Source organism: Oryzias latipes, chromosome 8 (genome assembly GCF_053564925.1).
Source record: "Oryzias latipes strain Hd-rR chromosome 8, Olatipes_Hd-rR_3.1".
Taxonomy (NCBI): domain Eukaryota; kingdom Metazoa; phylum Chordata; class Actinopteri; order Beloniformes; family Adrianichthyidae; genus Oryzias; species Oryzias latipes.
Window position 1 is genome coordinate 24,249,061 of NC_136244.1, and position 21,842 is coordinate 24,270,902.

Consider the following 21,842-nt stretch of genomic DNA (forward strand, 5'->3'; position numbering starts at 1 on the left):
CCTGTACGTGCACGTTCACGACACCAGCGGCCGCGCGCACGTAGCTGTCAGTAGGAAATGCTGGGTGTTCGGGCAGTGTGCACTGCAGCCGCTAAGCTTGAATAATTTGAACGCGTAGCATTCTTTTAGAAATATTTAACATTTTTAAAATAAAGTTTTTTAGTGCCGTTTGATGAGGCTGATAGTGCGCATGTCTAATGTGGAGATCGAAACCTTCAGATAAGCTCGGCTAACACAGCAACGACGCTAATGCTAATAGTTAAGGGGCTAAAAATTAGCTAGTTTGCAACTTAGCTTGCTAATGCGGAATATTTGCTCCTCAACAGCGAACATTTTTCTGTGTTTCTATCCGGTCGGGCGGCTTGGGACCCTCGGTAAACGGAAGACGCTGTGGAGCCGGAGCTGTGGCGGGGGTGGGTGTATTATGTACAGGAAACCCCTGGCTACCCAGGAGGACGGATCGCAGTGACACGCAGGTCGAGGGTGAGTTCACCATCGGAGATGATGAACTTGTTGGGTGATGCAGTGGGCAGGGTGAGGCCGTGGACGCCGCTCGGCCGGGGCCTCGACGCTGTGAACAGTGACTAAACCCTTTGCTGCTGATTCGGGAAGTTGTGTCGCCGGGGCTGCTTCGCTGAATGACAACAAAGAGTTATTCGCTGCTAGCCTACACCCGCGCGCGGATCGATTAGCCTTCACGCGCGTGAACCTGCATTAGCAAAGCGGTTCTGCCCTTGTGTCAAAATAAAAGCAGACCTTAAATAAAATATATTTATACACGAAAATGTATTTTTTTAATGAAACACGCAGCTTCATTGATTCAGTTATGACCCTTAAGTATTCTGTAAACCCCAACGCATCACTTTTGTCAGGTAGTTCTATAAAAATGTACATTACAAATGTTTGCTGAAGGATTTTTTTGAGCTTTTATTAATTTATTGTTGTTTTTATAAAAAATACATTTGTATGCAGCTGTTTGGTAAATGCTTTATTACCCATTGTGACATTTGTCAAAAAATTTGATTTACAATGCAAATGACTGGCTCTTAATTTGAAAAGTTTAAGCATTTTTTTTAGATAATTTTTGTTTTACAGTCATAGTTAAATTGATATGATCTCTTTGAATTGTTATAGCTAATTAAATATGTTCTCTGTATTTCTCAAGGAGAGATCAGTGGGGAACCATGGCTGAGCTCTCCACGTTATCCCCATCTCCGCCTGCGTTGGGTGATCCCTGTGCAGCCCCACCCATAACTCCGTCTTCATCTGCGCTCCCTCCTGCTAGCAACACTCCACCAGAATCTATTCAGGAAATGCCTCTTCCCAAGTCTTCCCTTTACAATGACAAAGCTCTGAGTGGAAACGCTTCTGCAGCATCCTCAAACGCTTCACCGTTGACTCCACATTTGTCCGCAAGTCCCCCCACACTTGCAGGAGAAACTCCCCCTCCACCGTCAGGAAATCAAGAGTCAAATGAGAAATCCAACAGTGTCCCGGCTGCTGCAGAACTCCCGAATGCAGTGGAAGCTCCACAATGTGCAAGTGGGCCTTCAGATCCAAGCACAGAGCTGCAAGCGTCCTGTCCACCTGATCTAGATGTTACTCTGTACCCTAATGTGCAGGTAAGCCATGAGGACGGCCAATCTGAGAAGGTGCCCGATTTCACTCCCACAACTGCTTCTTCAGCTGCAACAGCGGCTGAGGTGGAGACTCCTCAGACAGTTGAACAAGAACAAAAGCCTCTAAGTAAGCCTCCTCCTTTGTCCCCAAAGCCTCGCTTATCTGGTGAACCCAACAAGCCAGAGCTTTTCCACACTCCAACCCGAGCTGGACACTCTAGCCCCACGGTCCCAATGATCCAAGAGCCCGTCCTCCCATACGCCGGCCCCCGACACCCTGAGTTACCTGGAATCCGCCAGCCTGATGTCGGGAACATTGGAGTCCCTATCTGGACTGGGAGAGGACGGGAGCTCCGTGGGCTCCGACTCCGAGATCAATGGCCTCACTGTCAAACGCACTGATAAATATGGCTTCCTGGGCGGGAATCAGTACAGCGACACAAAGTAAGTCATAAAGTAATTTTATATTGAACAGCAAGCACTCAATTAATATAGTTTGGGTTGAAATTCTTAAAAGGAACAAAGAGACTGTTTGGTTCAAGCACTAAAGCAAATAATTTATGAAAGAAGCTACATTCTGCTCAGTTCTCCTCTTTTGATTATCCATCCATATTTTATTTCCCAACTAATAACTCATCCACAATGATCCAGTATAAACTGAAGGAAGTGACTTTAACAAAACAACAACAAATAAAATAGAAAAGAAGTAGTCCGCTCCTGCACGTATTAGTCAGGTGGACCGGTGGAGCGACCGACCATGTCTCTGCTCCGAACAGGCTCTTCATAATAACCGTAACAACAATAACAGCACGTTTAGGAGATCCTCTTGTATATTATCGAGCTGACGTATCTATGCATGTAGCCGCTCGGCGGAACTAATTTCCTCTTCCTGTATTTCACACACTACTGCGCATGTGCGAATGATTTATTCTGACCGAAAGTGTGACCCATGTGAACGTTTTTTATAATCTGAAAAAGTTTTTCTGGGCCCATGCGCACGGTTGAATTCTAATCCGACCATTGATCTGATCAAGATATTTTGCTCATATAATCGCGGCTTATGGTGTTGACTCACAGCGTGGCGGGGGCGTAGCATCACCATGGTGTCTCTCCATCGTGATGTCAGTCAACCATTACGATGGACGATGGTATCGTAATTTCATGTCCCTGTTCGGGGATCTATTTTAGTTGGATGAATGAGCCTCAGGGCTGCACGGTGGCGCAGCAGTTAGCGCTCTCGCCTCACAGCAAAAAAAAGCCCCGGTCCGAGTCCCGACTGGGACCTTTTTGTGTGGAGTTTGGATGTTCTCCCTGTGAGTGTGTCATCTCCAGGTACACCAGCTTCCTCCCGCCGTCCAAAAACATGCGTCATTGGTAAAATAATGACTATATTTGTCCCTAGGTGTGAATGTGTGTGATTGTGGCCCTGGGACAGGCTGTCCCGGGTGTGCCCTGCCTTCGCCCAACAGTGGTTAAACAACGGATGGATAAAAAATGATTCTCAGAACGCGAGCACACTTTGTGGATTCGATGTTTCGTCACTTGGTATTGACGTATTTTTGACAGGAATGTAACAGGAAATGCTGTTTTAGAAACCAACACAAATTATATCCACAAAAGAAATGTTAAACCTAAATGTTGTATTTGTTTCTTTTTTTTTGTTGCAAGATTGTCTTTATGTGTATGTTTAATTTCCACAGTTACCCCCCCCCCCCCCCCCTTCCTTGCCCTATAAGGACACATTTCAAACATCTTCCAATGAGGGGTTTTCTTTCATTGCAGTTCCGCAAGAAGAAGCTTCGTTTCGGTCGCAGCAGGATTCACGAGTGGGGCCTGTTTGCCATGGAGCCCATCGCCGCTGACGAAATGGTCATCGAGTACGTGGGTCAGAACATCAGACAGGTGCGGCTCTATTGTCTGCTTCCCGGTCATAAAACCTGCAGGATCTGAAGGCTGCTGATGCGCTCAGGACGATGATGTTTTCCGTCTGACTTTTCCAGATGGTGGCGGACCATCGAGAAAAGATTTACGCTCAGCAGGGCATCGGGAGCAGCTACCTGTTCAGAGTGGACCACGACACGATCATAGACGCCACCAAGTGTGGGAACTTGGCCCGATTCATCAACCACTGCTGCACTGTGAGTCTACGAACAAAACCGTTGTTTTCTGGTCCGTTTCAACATAGATGAACGTCTATTCATTTATTGTTTGGCTTTTTACTTTTAGCCCAACTGTTACGCCAAGGTTATCACCATAGAGTCCCAGAAAAAGATTGTCATCTACTCCAAGCAGCCTATCGCCGTCAATGAAGAGATCACCTATGACTACAAGTTCCCACTAGAGGAGAACAAGATCCCCTGCTTGTGTGGAACAGAAAACTGCCGTGGGACTCTCAACTAACGAAAGCACTTCCCCCTTTCCGTTTCTTGCCAACGTCCTGCCGGACCCTTTCACCCTTTTGGTTCTCCTTCCTGATGAGTGCTAGCAAAGTAGAAACGAAGCCAACGTTGGAGACCGGTTAGCTCTCCGGATGACTTCAGTTGAGTAGGAAACCGTGACGCAGGCATTTGCACTTTGTATGCACAGCTTCATGGACGGGGCTGTCCCGCAGTCTGTGATGGGGGCGCGCACCCGCCGACGGTGGCGTCTTGACCCCGTCTGTCGCAGTATTGTCGGACTTGAACACATTTTCCAGGCGGATTTGGTTTCCTACACCCACAGAGAGAGGTTGTTTCCCTGTTGCCACGGCGACCGTTTCGGCTCACCCCACAGATCTTTTGATTTTTCTGTGCCCCACGATCCTGCAGAGAACGCAAACGTCCCGTTCCCGTTCAGACCCCCCCCTTCCATAAACGCACAGAAACACCAGACTAACTTCAGGGTTTTTAAAAGCTCCTGTTGAGGGCGCACTTTTAAAATTTACTTCACTCTATTTGGTTTTTCACCGTTGCAGGATTTCCAAGTGTGAAGGTCGTCTTTTAATTTCCTTTCCGTGCGTCAGTAGAATATTACTCTTGCTGTTATAATTAGAATTATAAGCTTGGTTGAATTAACAAAGTATCTGACAGTGAGTTGAGCTTCAGCATTTCTACCCGCTGTGGTTCTGTGATTCCAAACTGTCCTTTACTTTCCCTGCTGGTTGTTTCTGTCCAGACTCGCTGCAACTTCCTGTTTAGCTAATGGCGTGTTTAGTTCCTACACAGCGGCTGAATCGTTACGAAGAGGTTGTTTTTCTTTTTAACTGGCGCGTCCTCCACATGCATTTGCTTTTAACCTTTTAATTTATTTGTTCTTTGTCGTTTCATCCGTTCTTCGGTGTTGGGAGTGTTTTTTAATACACCTTTAACATGTAGTTCTGTTGAATGCGTTCAGCAAACATCGATGGCGGCTGCAGAAGCGTGAGGTTCCACCTGCTGCTTTCATGGCGAGCCCCAGTGTTAGCATTCCCTTTGTCCTTTTCTCTGCCTTCATCCGGATGGCAAACTGTTTTTCATCCCCTTTCTCTTCATTCTCTTTGGTTTTCCAGCCACTCGATTAAAAGCACATAAATCTTGCTAGACAAAAAAAACACACACACACACACAAACAGTGTGAGATGTGTATATTTGCAGTTTCTTTGGTTTTTTTTCCTCATTTCTTTACAGTTTATTTCCACTTGCAAATGTTAGGTCTTTTTATTTCCTTGTGAAGATTAACACTTAGTCTAAAAAAAAAAAGTGGTCAGTGTTAAACTTTTTTGTGCTGCAGATGTTTTAAATAATCATATTTGCTTGATAAAGTCAGACGTTTTCAAAGTTTTAGTATTGTTTTTGTTCCTCCCCTCACATTTTTAGGCTTTTAGAAAATGCATTATTCTGGGAGTGCAGCTGCTCCATAAAGATTCCTCCAATTGAAGGCAGTCTGTGGAAATAAAGAGTCGCCTGCTAAATCCATCAACTTCAGCAGGTTTGCGTTGCACCGCAGTGAACGGGATCCCCGTGTTTTAAATGGATAAATACTTTTGACCAACAGACAAGGAAAGCTTTGGCTTCAAGGGTGTATTTAATTTATTTACAGGGAAAACATTTTTTATTCTTGTTTTCTCCTTCAGGATTTCAACCAAACCCGCTTAATTATTGAAGCAACTCTACCTGCTTGTCAACAAAGATTCATCACTCACCTTTTTTATGCATCATCCATGTGTAAAGTTCTAGTTTAATGAGCATCTTCTGGAGAATCTTCAGGAGAATACGTCTGTAATTCATTGGAGGACCGTTCATAAAGCCAATGGAAAAACAGGAAATAATAAATTAATAATTTGTGTTAATATTGCATTCAGCTCAAGTAAAAAATTAAAAAAAACACAAACTGGTGAATGCTTAGAGTGAACAAACTTACTGAGTTTTAGTTATGAATTCAACCATCTAAGTACAATCTACTTCCATAGTTCATAAAGTAGCACATTTTGTTTATTTATTTATTTATATAAAGTAGCAAATATATATTTTTCTTGCTAGATGTTTTGGGGGGGCGGGGCTTGTGTCATCGCGTCTGTCCAATATGACGGTTCAAACGGTATAAAAAGGCGTGTTAAGCGTTTCTGTGTTTGAGCCCTCCGCGCTGCCGTACCTGCTGGTTGTTCAGTTTATTCGTCTCGTGTGAGCGCGGCAGCATGTCTGAGGACCGGCGAGACCTCGTCTACCTGATCACCGGGGGCTGCGGGTTCCTGGGCAAACACCTGCTGAGGCTTTTGCTGGAGAAGGAGGACCGGATCACGGAGATCCGTGTGTTTGACAAGCGGAGCGACGCCACTTTGAACGGAGCCGGTACCGGTAAGATGAGATATCTGCTTAACAGCTTATTGTTTTTAAATAGACTTTTAAAAAAAGAAGAAGAAAAAAAAGCAACAACTTAACGTTAACTGCGATGATGTTTAAATAAAAACATAGCAGAAAACTTTATTTTTATTTCATGTTCATAAAATAAATTTAGTAAAATGTAAATAAAAATAGATGTAATATGTAATGCTTCTCAGATTATGTGACTAGGCGCATTAATCAGAGTTCGTCTCAGGGAGCCCAAGGTGTGTAAATGAAAACAAGACAGCGATGAAAGTAAAATGCAATCTATTGTATTAACAAAAAATAGACATTTAAACAATACAAAAAAAACAACAACAAAAGGAACCGGGATATGGGTCTGAGTCCTATTGAGTGGTTTCCAAAAGTCTATTGGTTGGGATGTAATTGAGGTTTGCTGCAGCTGAGGAGTTATTGAGGGTGGAAGTATCAGGATCTCAGATCTCAGCTCGCCATCAAGTTGTAGATCAAAGCATACATAACAAGAACCTGACCGATGAGCAGGTCTCTTTGGGTTTAATGAAATGGAAATTTTGAGGTTTCCAAATATGTCTCAAGAAGGTGTTTTAGGGGTCCTGGTGTGGCCGCAGCAACAGCTGAGAGCTCAGAGCAGGAAGTAGGAAGAAGCATGCAGTAAGTGCACCCACTGACCTGGAGCTTATATACACAATTACCCTTTCAAAATAAAGGCGGGGCCAGGTGTTCCGACTTAGTCTGATGGCTAGGGGTTACACTTCCCCCCCCTTATCCCATGAACGTCCTCGTTCATGTGGAAACTGCTCTGGTAGATCAGTGCAACAGGATGACGCTTCAGGTTCTTCATCATCCTTGAGGGCGAAGAAGAAGGCAGAGCTTAATCCATGGAGCACGGTCTGGATACTTTGCAAAAGGGGTCTACCAGGTTTCGGATACTGAAGGCGGACTGGTTGTGTTCTGACACGCTGTCCCCTTCGCAACTGCGGCTCCTCCGGACTGTGCGACTCAGATGTCACAGGCGAGGTTGGCTCCTCCCTTAATTGTGTAGGATCCGCAGGCACTGGGACAGATTCGACTGAAGAGGCTGGTCCCGCTTCAGCTTGCAATGGTCCAGGAGTTTTTTGTGTTGCGGCTGACACAGCTTCAGGACCTCTGCTGGCATCCAATGTCACAGATGCAGGACTAGATTCAACAGCACCCACCAGTTCCTGGTGGAGGATAGTATCCTCCTGAGCCTCTCCCCTTTCACCGTCATCAACATCAGCAGTGCTAGTGACAGACGGTCGAGCTAGGAGAGGGGTTTCACATTGGGTGGTAGAATCTGGTTGCTGTACTGCCGGCAAGAAAAAGGTAGAGGTGAAACTGACTGGTTCAGTAGGTGACAGAATATACACCTGTTCGTCTTCATCCACTGAAGAATCTGTTGTAGTAGGTGGTGTAGGCGACACAGGAGAACTGTCTTCCTTCATTGGTTTCTTTCTGGAAACTGGTTCCCCTGGAGGTATTGATGAGAAAGCACAAGGTAAGAGAAGGTCTCTATGTAATGTCCTCAACGGCTTATCACAGTGCTCTGGTCGAACGGTGTATACTGGTAAATGGCCGGCCTTACTCACAACAATATACACTGATTTTTCCCATTTGTCCGCCAGCTTGTGCTTTCCCCGTTGTCGCACATTCCTGACCAGGACCCTCTCCCCAACATCCAGATCTGCAGCTATAACATGACGATCAAACCTCTCTTTGTTTTTCTTCATGGCTTTTGCTGCATTAATAATGGCTGCCCGTCTATTCTCCTCTAAGTGGGAGGTCAACTTCTGAACATACTCCCTGTAAGAGGGTGATCGGTCCTCTTTCAAGGGAAGCCCAAAAGCAAGATCTATCGGTAGGCGGGGTTGGCGGCCAAACATTAACTCATAGGGCGAGAATCCGGTTACATCATTCTTTGTGCAGTTGTAGGCGTGAACGAGGGGTTTTACATGATCTTTCCAGTGTTTCTTTTCCTGTTCGGAGAGCGTACCCAGCATGTCCAATAGGGTACGGTTGAACCGTTCCACAGGATTTCCTCTTGGATGATAGGGTGTTGTCCTTATTTTCTGTATCCCAGCCAGACCACAGAGCTTACGGATGGTTTTGGATTCAAAGTCTGTGCCTTGGTCACTATGCAATTTTGCAGGGATCCCATAGTGGACGAAGAAGTTTTCCCATAGGCATTTGGCGACAGTTCTGGCTTTCTGGTTTGGTGTTGGCACAGCTACAGCATATTTGGTGAAGTGATCAGTCATCACTAGAATGTCTTTTGTTTTTCCATCTGGTTCAACAGATAGAAAGTCCATGCAAACAAGTTCCAAAGGATGGGATGTCTTGATGTTGACTAGTGGTGCAGCTCGTTCTGGTGGAGTTTTACGTTTAATGCACCTCTCACAGCCCTTTATTTTGTTCACTATGTCGATGGTCATCTTCGGCCAGTAGAACCGGGAACGGATGAGATCTAAAGTTCTCTCAATGCCTAAGTGGCCCATTTGGTTGTGTAGCTGATACATGACCACAGGTTTGTACTCTTCTGGCAGTACCAACTGATAGGTGACGTCCTCTCCAACCTGCCGTCGCCTCACCAGAAGGTTGTTATGGAGCTCCAATTTATTGACTTCTCGGAGGAGGAAGGGCAGGTCAGGTAGTTGTTCCCTCACAGCTGGGGGTGGTGTTTCTCCCCGCTCAAGCTGAGTAATCACATGTCCAATGACTGGGTCGGCTCGCTGCTTGGCTGCGAGATCAGCTAGTAAGAGTCGAGGGACAGCAGAAGAGGTGAACTGGGTGTCATCTTTGAAACCGTCAGGCAGGCTGTCAACACTTGAAGATATTGAGAGAACAAGGGCATGAGCAGGATCAGGGAACGAGCTGTACACCAGGTGACGATCACAGATTGCTCTTGTAGTTGACTGGTCAAGTGTGGTGACTGTTTTTAGGTGTTGCTGTGCAAATCTTTGGATTCGCTCTTGTTCTTTGATAGAGACAGCATCATTGGACAGCTCGTGCGGTCGACGTGACAGGCCATCAGCATCTAAATTTTGCTTGCCAGCCCGATAGACAATCTTGAAGTCAAAGGTGGACAAGGCAGAAAGCCATCGGTAACTGGTAGCATCAAGTTTGGCTGATGACAGGATGTACGTCAGGGGATTGCTGTCTGTGACCACAGTGAACTGTGCACCATACAGATAGTCGTAAAACTTCTCAGTCACTGCCCATTTGAGAGCCAGGAATTCCAGCTTGTGGGCAGGATACCTTGCTTCGCTTCTGGAGAGTCCTCGGCTGGCGTAGGCAACAACTCTGTCATTTCCGTCGTGTTTCTGGTATAACACTGCATCCAAACCAGTTGAGCTGGCATCAGTATGGAGTGTGTATGGCTTTTGGGGATCTGCAAATGCCAGGACAGGGGCGGTAGTGAGTTTTTCTATTATCTTGTTGAAGGCTTGTTGGCAAATTGGTGTCCACCGTTCTCTAAACGGCTCTTTAGGATCCAGATAGGCCCCTGGTTTGACCAGTGGTTTCATGTTCTTTTGAGTTGGTGGATACCCGGCGGTAAGATCGTGCAATGGCTTCGTGATTGTGGAGAATCCCTGAACAAACCGTCTGTAATATCCAACAAAGCCAAGGAAGGATCTGAGTTCTTTGAGGGTCTTGGGGACAGGCCAAGTGAGGAGTGTGGAGATCTTGTCAGGATCGGTTTTAACTCCCTCCTGTGACACCACATGTCCGAGATATTTTACTTCGGTCTGGAAGAACACACATTTCTCCAATGAGAGTTTGAGGCCAAACTCCTTCAGTTTATTCAAAACTCTCATGAGTCGTGCTTCATGTTCCTCCAAGGTGGGTGCGAACACAATGATGTCATCAATGAAGACCAATACTTCTTTCAAATTTAAATCTCCCATACACTTCTCCATGAGCCTCTGGAAAGTGCTTGGTGCATTTGTCACACCTTGTGGCATTCTGTTAAACTCCCAAAAACCAAGAGGGCACACAAACGCTGTTTTTGCTTTGTCCTTTTCCTCCATTTCTATCTGGTAGTAGCCAGATTTCAGGTCCAGGACAGAGAACCACTTTGATCCAGATAAGGCAGAGAAGGCATCTTCAAGTTTGGGCAGGGCATAAGCATCTTTTATTGTCTGGAGGTTCAACTTTCTGTAATCGATGCAAAGTCGCACTCCCCCATCCTTTTTGCGAACAACAACAATGGGGGATGCAAATGGTGATTCAGACTCACGGATGATTCCGGAGTCAAGGAGATCTTGAAGGTGTTTTCTAACGGCATCGATATCTTGAGGATGAATGGGTCTGGACCTTTGCTTGAATGGAGTAGGGTCTGCAAGCTTAATTTCATGCTTAACTTTGCCGGTTCTGCCAAAGTCCCAGGTCATGTGTGGCGAAAACCTCAGGGATGTTGTTTAGCTTCTGGGTTATCCTTTGTCTCCATTCAGCAGATATGGGTGACTTTCCAAAATCATATTGCAGGTGGGGATGTTGTGCTGTATCCAGTTCTTTGATGCTTTGTTTTTTTGCAATTATAGTCTGAAACGAACTGACTTCCGCAACTAGGGCTCCTGCAGGAATCTGGATTTGGTGGTCAGACTCATTGCACACCACAACTGGCAGGTGACATGGCCGTTTTTGTGGCAGGTTGACAAGACAGCTTTTCACGAGTAGACCACCAGGCAGAGAGCCGGACTGTGGATGCTCGATGATTACAGTCTTTTCACCCTGTAGCCTTGCGACCAGGCTCCCCTCTATGACAGTGGTTTGTCCAGCCAGTAAAGTTTACGGCTGGTTGGATCGCAGGGTGACAGGGGTGACTTGGCTCTTTGAGTTGCAATTTGAGCGATGTTGGAGGATCTTGTACAAAGCTGAATAACCAGAAACAGCAGGCTGAAATCTTTTCTTGGTCTTGTAATGTTTGTGATAGGCAACATCTAAGGTATTGGTGCCTATGAGGATCTGAGGGTTTGACTGGTTTTGATCTGGTACAACGAGTGCCAGAGTATCAACATTTATGGGTTGACCAAGGAGGTCAGCTGGAAAGGTCAAGTTCAATTCAATGAACCCTAGGTAAGGTACGGCTTGCCCGTTTGCACCTTCGATTTCCAGTAAATCTGTGATTGGTTTGATGGTATGATCTGAGAGGTTGGCTTTATGGAAGGAATGTGGTATCGTTGTTACTTGAGAACCAGAATCAAGAAGACAGTTGTATGATTGATTGTTTATTTTAACTTTTCCAGATGTCTTTGTTCCGATTAGGCCTCTTGGCAGTTGCAGGGGTTCTTTGGGACTCTTTGGGAAAACAGCTGCTGAGTGTCCCACCACAGAAGCTGGCTTCAGTTTAACTGATGCTTTGTTTCCCATGCTGCTTGTTTTTGACGTAGCAGTGTTTTCTTCTGTTGCACCAGAATTGGATCGGCCCTGTTTGTGCAGGTGGAAGAAACATGACCGTCTTCTCCACAGTTGAAGCAATACCAAGGCTTGGGCTTGGTGGATGACCTTCGAGGAGGACTTGGTTTGAGATGTGTGGTGGATTTGGACTCTGCTGCCAGGTTTCGGGTCAGAAGCTGTGACATCTGCTTTTGGAGTCTTTGGAGTTGTTCTTTCATCTCCTTCAGCTCTCTGTTTGATGGTGGACTGTGGCCACATGAACAGGCACTGTGGGATTGAATGGTTGCTTTCTGTTTAGCTGCACCAATGTGTTGCTTCATCAATGACTCCTTGGCAAGCTGTCTGTCCTCTTCTGTCCTGAGCTGAAGCAACAGGTCAGAAAACGAGGGTGGATTTGTTTTTTGTTGTTCCAGTTGCAGCTTCATAATCAAGGAATTGTCCCAACACCCACGGCAGAACTGTTTCAAAAGATGTCTGTCAACTTCAGATGGTGAAACGCCCCCTTGCTTGACAACAGAACTGAGTGCTAGCTGCAGCCTCTGGAGGTATGCAGATGGTCGTTCCCCAGGGATTTGGAGGGTATTCAGGAACTGGGCAAACAGTTCTTCTCCATCTTGAACAGTTCCAAAAGCTGCATCAAGGGTATTGAGGAACACTGCTGGCAACGTGTCTGGCTTTAGCCCCTTCACCAGGTCAGCTGCAGGTGAAAGAAGGCTCTCCATGATCCTCCGGGTGACTTGCAGGGCAGACAGGCTGGGATCAGTCAGTAGGAGAACTATCTGTCCACGCCAGGAATCATAATCTGCTTCGTTGCTTTGCTTGGGTGTTTTCCCCGAAAAGGGTCGCAGACGTGGAAAAGATGAAAGTAGGTCAGTGTTCCGAACCACATGTTCCACAACCACCTTCTGGACCTCGGGTGGATTTAGTTGGTCAGGAGACAGCGACGTTCTTTGCCTTGCTCTAGGCTGACGGGGTAGCGCCTCCTGCTGGAAAGGTGGTGCAGGTTGTGGTTGTTCTGAGCCAGTGTCAACTCCTCTTGCTTCCTCTTCATTGTCGTCACTGTCCTCATCGTCATCATCCTCATAGTCATCTTCATGCTTAAGAATTATATTCTTTGCTGCTGCTGAATCCAAGTGGTGGCCGATCTGAGTCATCACCGACTTCAGGACATTGTCGAAATCACAGCCACTCCGATCTGCAATCCTCTTCAATTCGGCCAGATAGTCAGGGGGGCTGCTGTTACTGTCTGCTGCGGCAACACACTCGGAGGCTAGAGGTGTCAAGCGGAACTCAAGCTCATCATTCGCCGATGTATGAGTGCGCGGCAACAGTGGCTCTAAAGCAGCGTATGAATTTTCGTCTGCAAACTCAACGATCAGGTTTTTGTGTAGTGCACTCGTGGGGTCGTTTACGTACAACACACAGCTTAGGTTCCCGTAACTACGCAAACAGTCAATAACGTCATTATCGGCCTTAGTGTTTGTTACCCCTGTAATCAAAACAGACTTATTAACATTAAGTCCAGATCGTGTCACAAACTCCATTGTTTTTTTTTTTGTTTTTTTTTTTCAATTAACACAAACTAAAAGGAAAAACATTTACACACCAGGACTCCTAGCTAGCTCGCCACGTGTAACGCTTCTCAGATTATGTGACTAGGCGCATTAATCAGAGTTCGTCTCAGGGAGCCCAAGGTGTGTAAATGAAAACAAGACAGCGATGAAAGTAAAATGCAATCTATTGTATTAACAAAAAATAGACATTTAAACAATACAAAAAAAACAACAACAAAAGGAACCGGGATATGGGTCTGAGTCCTATTGAGTGGTTTCCAAAAGTCTATTGGTTGGGATGTAGTTGAGGTTTGCTGCAGCTGAGGAGTTGTTATTGAGGGTGGAAGTATCAGGATCTCAGATTTGGGTAGCTCGCCATCAAGTTGTAGATCAAAGCATACATAACAAAAACCTGACCGATGAGCAGGTCTCTTTGGGTTTAATGAAATGGAAATTTTGAGGTTTCCAAATATGTCTCAAGAAGGTGTTTTAGGGGTCCTGGTGTGGCCACAGCAGCAGCAACAGCTGAGAGCTCAGAGCAGGAAGTAGGAAGAAGCATGCAGGAAGTGCACCCACTGACCTGGAGCTATATACACAATTACCCTTTCAAAATAAAGGCGGGGCCAGGTGTTCCCACTTAGTCTGATGGCTAGGGGTTACAAATAAAATATATGTTAATAGAAACCGCTTCTCTTTATGCAATAGAAAAAACATTTCTGCAGCAGTAAAAAAAAGACACAAACCATTTTGAACATATAATCCTAAGTATTATCCTTAATATTATAAGGTTTTTGGATGTAGTTTACTCGGTTTTTGCATTTTTCTAACAGAATTATTTCAGTGGATATTAAAACAGACAGTAGTTTAAATACTTGTTGCCATTTTTCCTGAGAAAAAAGGGTCACAGTGTGGGGCTGATTAGTGTTATTGCCTCACAAGTTTTTTGGTGTATTGCCAAAAATCAGAGCTGTAATCGCCCTCATTTGTCAAGTTTCTCTCTTTTACCCATAAATGGATCCACCATCAATGACCATCCGTCCACAGGAAGTTGGATGAGCCTTTTTTCCTCTCCGTGTAAAACCATCGTTTCCACTTTTGCATCACATGCGGTAACACACGGTTTTGAATGAACGCCTTCCTGTTTCTCCCTCCCCAGAGAAGACGAAGGTGTCTGTCATCCTGGGCGATATCACAGACTACAGCTGCGTGCTGGACGCCACCAGGGGCGTGGACGTGGTCATCCACACCGCCAGCTTGGTGGATGTGTGGTATAAAGTCCCGGAAAGCGTCATCTACTCTGTCAACGTGACAGGTGAGCCCTTCAGAGAGGAAACGGGGTGGATAGGAAATCCGCGTGGGCGTAAACTTTTATGGGAAAACAAAAAAGGAACTTATCGGAAACGTCTTTTTATTGTAAAAGTGAAAATAAAACTTTAGGAATAGTTTCTGGGTTTATTTTTTAAAACTTTATTCAGCCTCACACCATATAGGCTTTTTCTTTTCCATTTTCCTCTTGAAAACCCATCACTTAAGGCTTTGTGCTACTAATATTTAGATCTATTTTCACATTAAACCTGATTTAATCTCTGAATTGTTATAAAAAAGCACCACTGGAATTAGCTTCATGCTTTTTTTCTCTACAGTTCACTGCTGCCAATTGATTTTAATAAACAATAAAACGACTGACTGTGACAATACCTGAAGGCATCACTATTTTTTTTAGTTTTTTTTTTAGTTTCTCACTCCTGTGTTCAGTCATTTTAATAGAAACAGATGCTCTTAACGTAACACTGTCCTATAGCTTAGTGGAACAGCTGAGGGTTTAAAAGCTGACGCCACCAGAGGAATCTGCTGCCGTCGCTGCTGCACATTCATGACTCTGTCCACAAATCCCACCATGCAGGCAGCTGTGTTGTCTGCAGCCGCACGTCAATAATCAAACCCAAACAAACACCTAGTCAGTACTTTGACCAAGCAGACGGTGCATGTCCAAGAAAAACACTGGAGCCCAGTTGTTTGCTCTCAAAAACCCCTCTTTGGTTCTGTCAGTTCACTAACTGGATTCATTCAAGTTGGCCACGTTTTTTTTCTTTGGAAACCAGCTTGGGGGTATATTAGGTAATAATTTAATTCAATTAATTTATGCATTTGTTCTTGGGGCAACAATGATGGACACGTGGTGTTCTCTAAAGTTTTCATAAAAAAAACCTCTGACCTTATGTAAGCTGCCTTTTCACCCATTTCCAAATAAAAACAGAGTAATGCGGACCTTCTGCTACTCAGACTGAATAGCAGAATAACTCGGATCCGGCCTTTGATAAACAGGTAAATTATTCAGATTGACAAAAAAGTTCAAGCTGTTCTTTCTTTTTTTTACTTTTAACGAAAAGTTCCACCAGATCATCTTTTGATTTATCCCCGAAGCATTCCAGGTAATAAAATAAAAAAACATGTCATTTTCTGGGTCATTGTTTCTGCTCAGCAGCAGAAATTCATCAGAAATTCACCTGCAAATTGTGGGCGGGACTGTTGGCACAGAGCAACCCTGTTCCCTTTCCCCTTCCCTGTTGCTCAGAGCTCTCTGTTGACACGCTTTCCCACCAGCTTACAGCCCCTCACACCACCAGTCTACTTTTACTGGTGCAACAAAGACGCACATGGATCTATTTGTCTGCGTCAGAATGGAGCGGAGCATCACAAATTAACTCTTTATATAATAATATTCTGTCGTCTGCTCCTGTTTTTTTTTTAACAATTTGAATGAAGAAATACTCTGAAATGCGATTTTGAGCCTTATTTTCTTTATATTTGTCCTCCATCATCCATCAAAATGCCACAAAAGCATGTTTAAAAACACCATTTTCATGGGAGTGGGTCTTTAAGCTGTTTTCTGCAGAACTGAGGTTATCTAGGGATTTATTTTAAATAAAAAAAAAAAGTATACTTGGCCAAAAAATGTCTGTTCCAGTTAGATTCTTCCTCCTCCTTCCTTTAGAGAGGGTTTCTTTATCTTTAACACCCTGCGGCAACAAGTTTTGCATCTTCAGCCTTGAATTTCATCAGAAACACCTGAGAAAGCCGTTCGTTTCTGATAAAGTTCTCAGATCTTCCTCCTTAACTGAACAAAATTCTTTCCAGTTGTTGACTATTTCCTGTTGGTAATGGAGGCCAGACTTTACACTGGTACCCTAAATTGAAAGATGGATCCATTTTTGCTTTGAAGTTAATTATATAGTGGTTTATTGCTTCCGCACCTAATTAAAGCGTCAAGTGTCTATAATTACAATGCATGGGGTTATAATCATGGGTGACAATTTTACACTATCGTGTGCTTTGGGATAAACTCCTGTTGCGTGGCTGAAGTCTTCCCAGCAGCTTTGCTTGAAGCCATCTTCTTGTGTTGTCAGGAACGGAGAACGTGGTCAAGGCGTGTGTGGCGTGTGGCACTCAGTACCTGCTCTACACCAGCAGCATGGAGGTGATCGGGCCAAATGCAAATGGAGACCATTTCAAAAGGTACATTTGAGAGGTTTTCTTTCTTTCTTCGTTTGTCCCACAGCTGCATGTATTATTGATTTGGTCCTTCATTGGAATTTCCTTTGTTCCTTTTGTTTCCGGACGGCATTCCTCGTCTGTTCTTGTCTCGGATGCATCATAAATTTAAAACCTTTCCTGTCCGCCCGCTGCTGTAACGTTCCTTCTTTGATTAATGTGATTTGACACGGCTGCTGTCATGAATTTTCCATAGCTTCTATATTAAACAAGTCCTCCTAGTCTCGTCTTGCGTGTTGCTGCGTGTTTGTTACTATTTCAAAGCCGGATTGTTCTGCATGACACAGAGCGATTTTAGTGTTTAACTGTTGTCAGTAAACACAAGAACTTCACTTTGTGTTGTAGGAAGTGACTTTAGGATTTCTCCTTTTTTTGTGCACATTCACACTCAGCTGAGCTGTGAACGCCGTAGAAGCTTCACAGGTTCAGGTCACACTGATGATGCGGCGGCTTCAGGTCATTGACTCGTTCAGAGGTTCATGTGCTGAAGTTCAAACGGTGCCCACATACGTTTTTTTTTTTTTTTTACATTAATGTTAGATAAAGTGCGAGGAGAATTCCTTTCTCATGACCAGTTCCTGGCCTCTGTTCAGACTTTGATGGGACATCTGGATTTATCCTTTCTGTCTCTGGTTTTGGATCTTTGTGTTTGGAATAGGGGTGTTTTTACTCCTTTGAGATGAATCGGAACATTTCAATGGAAAAGCCTGAATACTTGGCAGCCTTGTGGTGTAAAAAATGGAAAAAGGATTTCAAGCTTTTTTGCTGCAGGTTTTCCTTTCATGTTTGTGCAGATAAAATGTGGTCGTAATAAATGTGTTTACCTAACTCCAGAGGCATTACAAAAATGATCTGTTTTGTTGATTTTATTGATGTTGAGTCATTTCATACGGCTGACCCGCGCTGTTTGACATGAAGCAGAGTTATGCAGCAGGACAGGAAGAATCTTTCCCCAGGAACTGCAGAGGCTTATCCAGACTTTGGCCCCATGTGTGCCGCATTTACAGTGCATGGTTCAAGTGATCCAATTCCAATATTTTATTTATGTTTTTTTCCCTCTTATGTGGCACAGATCGGATGTGACCGGTGAACGCGTAAGCAGGGAAAAACCGCATGGATTCCGATTTTCTCTGATCGGAATCAGGCCTCACTCATATGTGGAAATGAATCGGATCCGAATCGGATAGGTGGATATGCGTTTGCCATGTAAGCAGACAAATCGGATATTCCCCGGTAAATGCGAGTGGTACGTCAGTGACGTCAACTCAGGACACCACCAACTGAGATCACATGACTTATTAAGGTGCTTTTGTGCGCTGATTTTGCTGTTCGAGGACAGCTGCAGCCCCATCAGCGTGTTGCCTTTCAGCCTCAGGCTTCAGACCGTAGTCGGAAACCGCTGTTATTTCCGATCCAGTCCCGGTCGGGACGCAAACGGTAACTAATGAAACGGGACATCGTTGCTCTGGAACAGGCTAGAAGCCGTTTATTTCTTTGCTTGGATCAAACTGTTGGTGCAGCACAACGTCTGCAAACACTTCCTCATTCAGAACTCAGAGAGAGCGCATACGCCGGCCGAGCAGCCCCCCTTTTTCCTCGCCTGCGCATCCCCTTTCCTGCCTCATCCAGGAGCGCCCAAGGCAACGCCTCCTTCAGCCGCTGCGTTGCCTCCATGACAACCGCAGTCACACAAAAGAAACACAACAAAAAGGGGGGGGGGTAAACGTTTGCCGTCTTTTGGGTCGTCAAACAAAATCGGATATAGTCAGAAAATCGGATTTGGGCATCAAGACCTGCAGTGTGAATGCAGCCTTTGTGTATCTTTGTGTGTAGTTTGCGTTTAGATTTTGCATGCAAGAATAATTGTTTTCATGTTGAAAAATCTATTTTTTAATCTTTTCTTAAAATGACATAGCTGTTTTGAAAGCCTTATCTCTAAACTGCAGTTCATAACACGTTCAACTTACTATGGAAAAGGCAATTTCTTCTTTCTTTCTTTTTTTTTTAAATATTTCATGTGTTTTTTTGTTTTCTTTTTCTGCAGAGGCAATGAAGACACACCCTACCCCGTGAAGCACACCATGGCATACCCAAAGAGCAAAGCAAAGGCAGAGAAAATAGTTCTGGAAGCAAATGGCATAAAGGTATGGAAGAAACCTTCACTTATTTGATATGTTTATGTGTTAAATCATCTTTTGGTCTATTTCTTATCCAGTTGTCTTTTAATTATGAATGAGCCATTTTTAGCAATTATGTCGTTTTCTAGGACATAGTTTCTGCAGAGCAGAACCACGCCCCCCTTCCCTTCCCCTCCCCTTTGCTGAGAGCTCTCTGTTTACATGCTCTTCTGCAAGCAGAGCAGGGAGCTTTTAGGCCGCCCAGCGTATTTTCTACTGTTTGTTTTTCCGACGGCATGCTTTCATCCGTTCCTGCTTCATTTACATAAAGACAAACCCAAAAAAGCTCATTTAATCTTAATTTTCTGTACATATGTCCTTCATTGTTAAAAGAAATGCCCCCAAAAATGTGATTTTTCATCAGAGTGAGTTTTTAAAACTTCAGCAGAAGTGAGCACAAGAAGGAGCAACGGTCTAAAAGTTGGTTTTTAAATCTTTGGATCCAAATGAAGGAGAATGTGGTTTGGATTTCCCCCCCCCAAAAAACCATTCTTTGTTGGAGCAATAAGGAGGATGTTCTGGTGTGCGGTTAGACGGCAGCAATGCATTCCTTCCTGACTGGCTCCTCTGGGCGGCGGCGCCTGTCCTATTTTACAAAAACAACAGATTCCACCTTTGGCACATTTTCCTCTGTACATTTCAGTGAAATTCTTGACATTCTTTGGTGTTTTTTTTTATCTTTTATTTGTTTAGGTGAAGGGTGAGAAGAGTCTGTACACGTGCTCTCTGAGGCCGACGGGGATCTACGGCGAGGGTGACGAGCTGATTCGGGACTTCCACGCCCATGCTGTTCAAAGAGGAGGCCTGGTGATCGGAGGCATTCCCAATCACATCGAGCACGGGCGGGTCTATGCAGGTAACATCCCCGCTTCCAACAGCCTGGACGATGGATCTCACATTTTAGCTTCCTGATCCAAAAACTTGGACCGTGTGAGGAAACGTGTGTGCAGGAATCCGTGTTCCACCGTGAAGGCTGAACTCTGCCTGACATGCTCAGAACACTACTGCATTTGACAGGAAGTAGCGATGCCCATACATGATGCACTGCACGGCGTTTCCAGTCCAAACCCACACTTTTCAGAGAAGCCACGTTCCGCTGACTACAAACCTGAAACTGCGGTGACGGTGACAGTCACACAACAGGCAGTTGGCACGTGGGTCATTTCAAAACCAAGAAAGCCTTTAACCTCAACAGATTGGGGCGGGGGAAATACCAGCCGTGTTACCGCCGGCTGACTAATGCTTCAGCTAAGAAGGAACTCAGGAAGAAGCCAGAAAACTGGTACTTCGGATGGTTGGAGACCTTTGTAACTGTTTCGCAGTTCATGCTCTTCAGTGGGAATCGTCGTTTCCTTAGAAACTTTCACATAGATGGACATTTGGGTTGCTACACTCTTAATTTCTGCATTTCCTTTTGCATCATGCTTCTTTTCAAAACATCCTCTGGACAATGACGTACCAGGATGTGCGGGAAATGTCGCTTTGACTGTAATCACTCAGAAACTCTAACGTGGGATGTTTTAAAAAAAATGTTAAGGTTTGCTGCAGAAGTCCAGGAAGGAGGTTTGTAAATACGCTCTCTGGTTTGTCTGCTTGCAGGAAATGTGGCGTGGATGCACGTCCTCGCAGCTCGAGCGCTGATGGAGCGCCCCCATAAGGTGGGCGGGGAGGCGTTCTTCTGCTACGACGACTCTCCGTACAAGAGCTACGAGGATTTCAACATGATGCTGCTCTCCGCCTTCAGCTTCAAGAAGAGCCGCTTGCCGGCGGTCGTGCTGTGGTTCCTGGCCATGTTCAACGATTTCCTCCGCTGGGTTCTGAGTCCGTTGTACAACTTCACCCCTTTACTGAACAGCTACACCCTGGCCGTGGCCAGCACCACCTTCACGGTTCAAACGGACAAGGCGGAGAGGTTTTTCCAGTACAAGCCCCTCTACGACTGGGATCAGTGTCTGGCTCGGACGCAGAAATGGCTCAGCACTTTTCCTTCCAAGAGCGTCAAACATTCCTAGCGGATGCCAGACGTTTGTGTCAATGTGCAATCAAACACTCAGATTATGGATGATGTCATTGAAACCAAATCGTAAATGCTGCTAATAACAATATAGTATTGGCAAACGTTTATACCTTATCTTTGTATTAACAATTGTACATAAACTAAAGTGTCAGTACTTTAATTTCACATCAGCACGCTTAAGCTATGTATATAATTGATGACAATTGTAAACATTTTACTTGCATTTATTATGGTAATTAGTTGTATTTATGTTGAATTCTGTGCAGAAAGTGCCAACTCCCAAGGGAAAAGAAAAAAGCAATAAGATTGAACTTTAGTAATAAAGATTGTTATATTTCAGTTCTTTCTTGATCAGTTTGATCCATTCATTCTACTTCAATGAAGCTAAATTGCCTTCATTGTATAATAAAGTGGCTCGGCAGATGGAGGGATCCCCATACAAAGAGAGGAAAACCCGCATGTAACTAAGGATTAGTGATAAACTTCCAGCAGAACCAGATTCCTATCAGCTGTTGAGCTCTGACAGTAAAAAGACAAACACGGGGGAGGGGGGGGGGAAGAGGAACAAGAAAGGTTATACCTGCAGCAAAGAGACAGCAGGAAACTGATCCAAAAAATCCCTGCAACAAATAAATGTTTCCAGGAAGCAGATGAGCAGGAAGACGTTGATAATTTTAAAGAATTGTGCA

The 21,842-nt window shown here is 44.7% G+C and overlaps 2 protein-coding genes across 3 annotated transcripts; both read left to right on the forward strand.

Moving 5' to 3' along the window:
* Positions 1–5,413, forward strand: LOC111947735 (histone-lysine N-methyltransferase SETD1A-like). Of its 2 annotated transcripts, none has more exons than XM_023957367.2 (5): positions 1–483; positions 1,166–2,063; positions 3,402–3,521; positions 3,620–3,757; positions 3,846–5,413. In XM_023957367.2, the coding sequence occupies exons 3-5, from the start codon at positions 3,462–3,464 to the stop codon at positions 4,017–4,019; spliced, it is 372 nt and encodes a 123-aa protein (XP_023813135.1). In that variant the 5' UTR covers positions 1–483; positions 1,166–2,063; positions 3,402–3,461; the 3' UTR covers positions 4,020–5,413. The 2 variants fall into 2 exon arrangements, with proteins under 2 accessions (XP_023813135.1, XP_078807968.1); XM_078951842.1 differs by having other exon boundaries at positions 20–872.
* On the forward strand, positions 4,289–21,492 carry LOC105356506 (3 beta-hydroxysteroid dehydrogenase type 7-like). Its single transcript, XM_023957365.2, has 6 exons — positions 4,289–6,430; positions 14,564–14,719; positions 16,815–16,923; positions 19,004–19,103; positions 19,830–19,992; positions 20,736–21,492. The coding sequence occupies exons 1-6, from the start codon at positions 6,271–6,273 to the stop codon at positions 21,146–21,148; spliced, it is 1,101 nt and encodes a 366-aa protein (XP_023813133.1). The 5' UTR covers positions 4,289–6,270; the 3' UTR covers positions 21,149–21,492.
* The last annotated feature ends 350 nt before the right edge of the window (positions 21,493–21,842 follow it).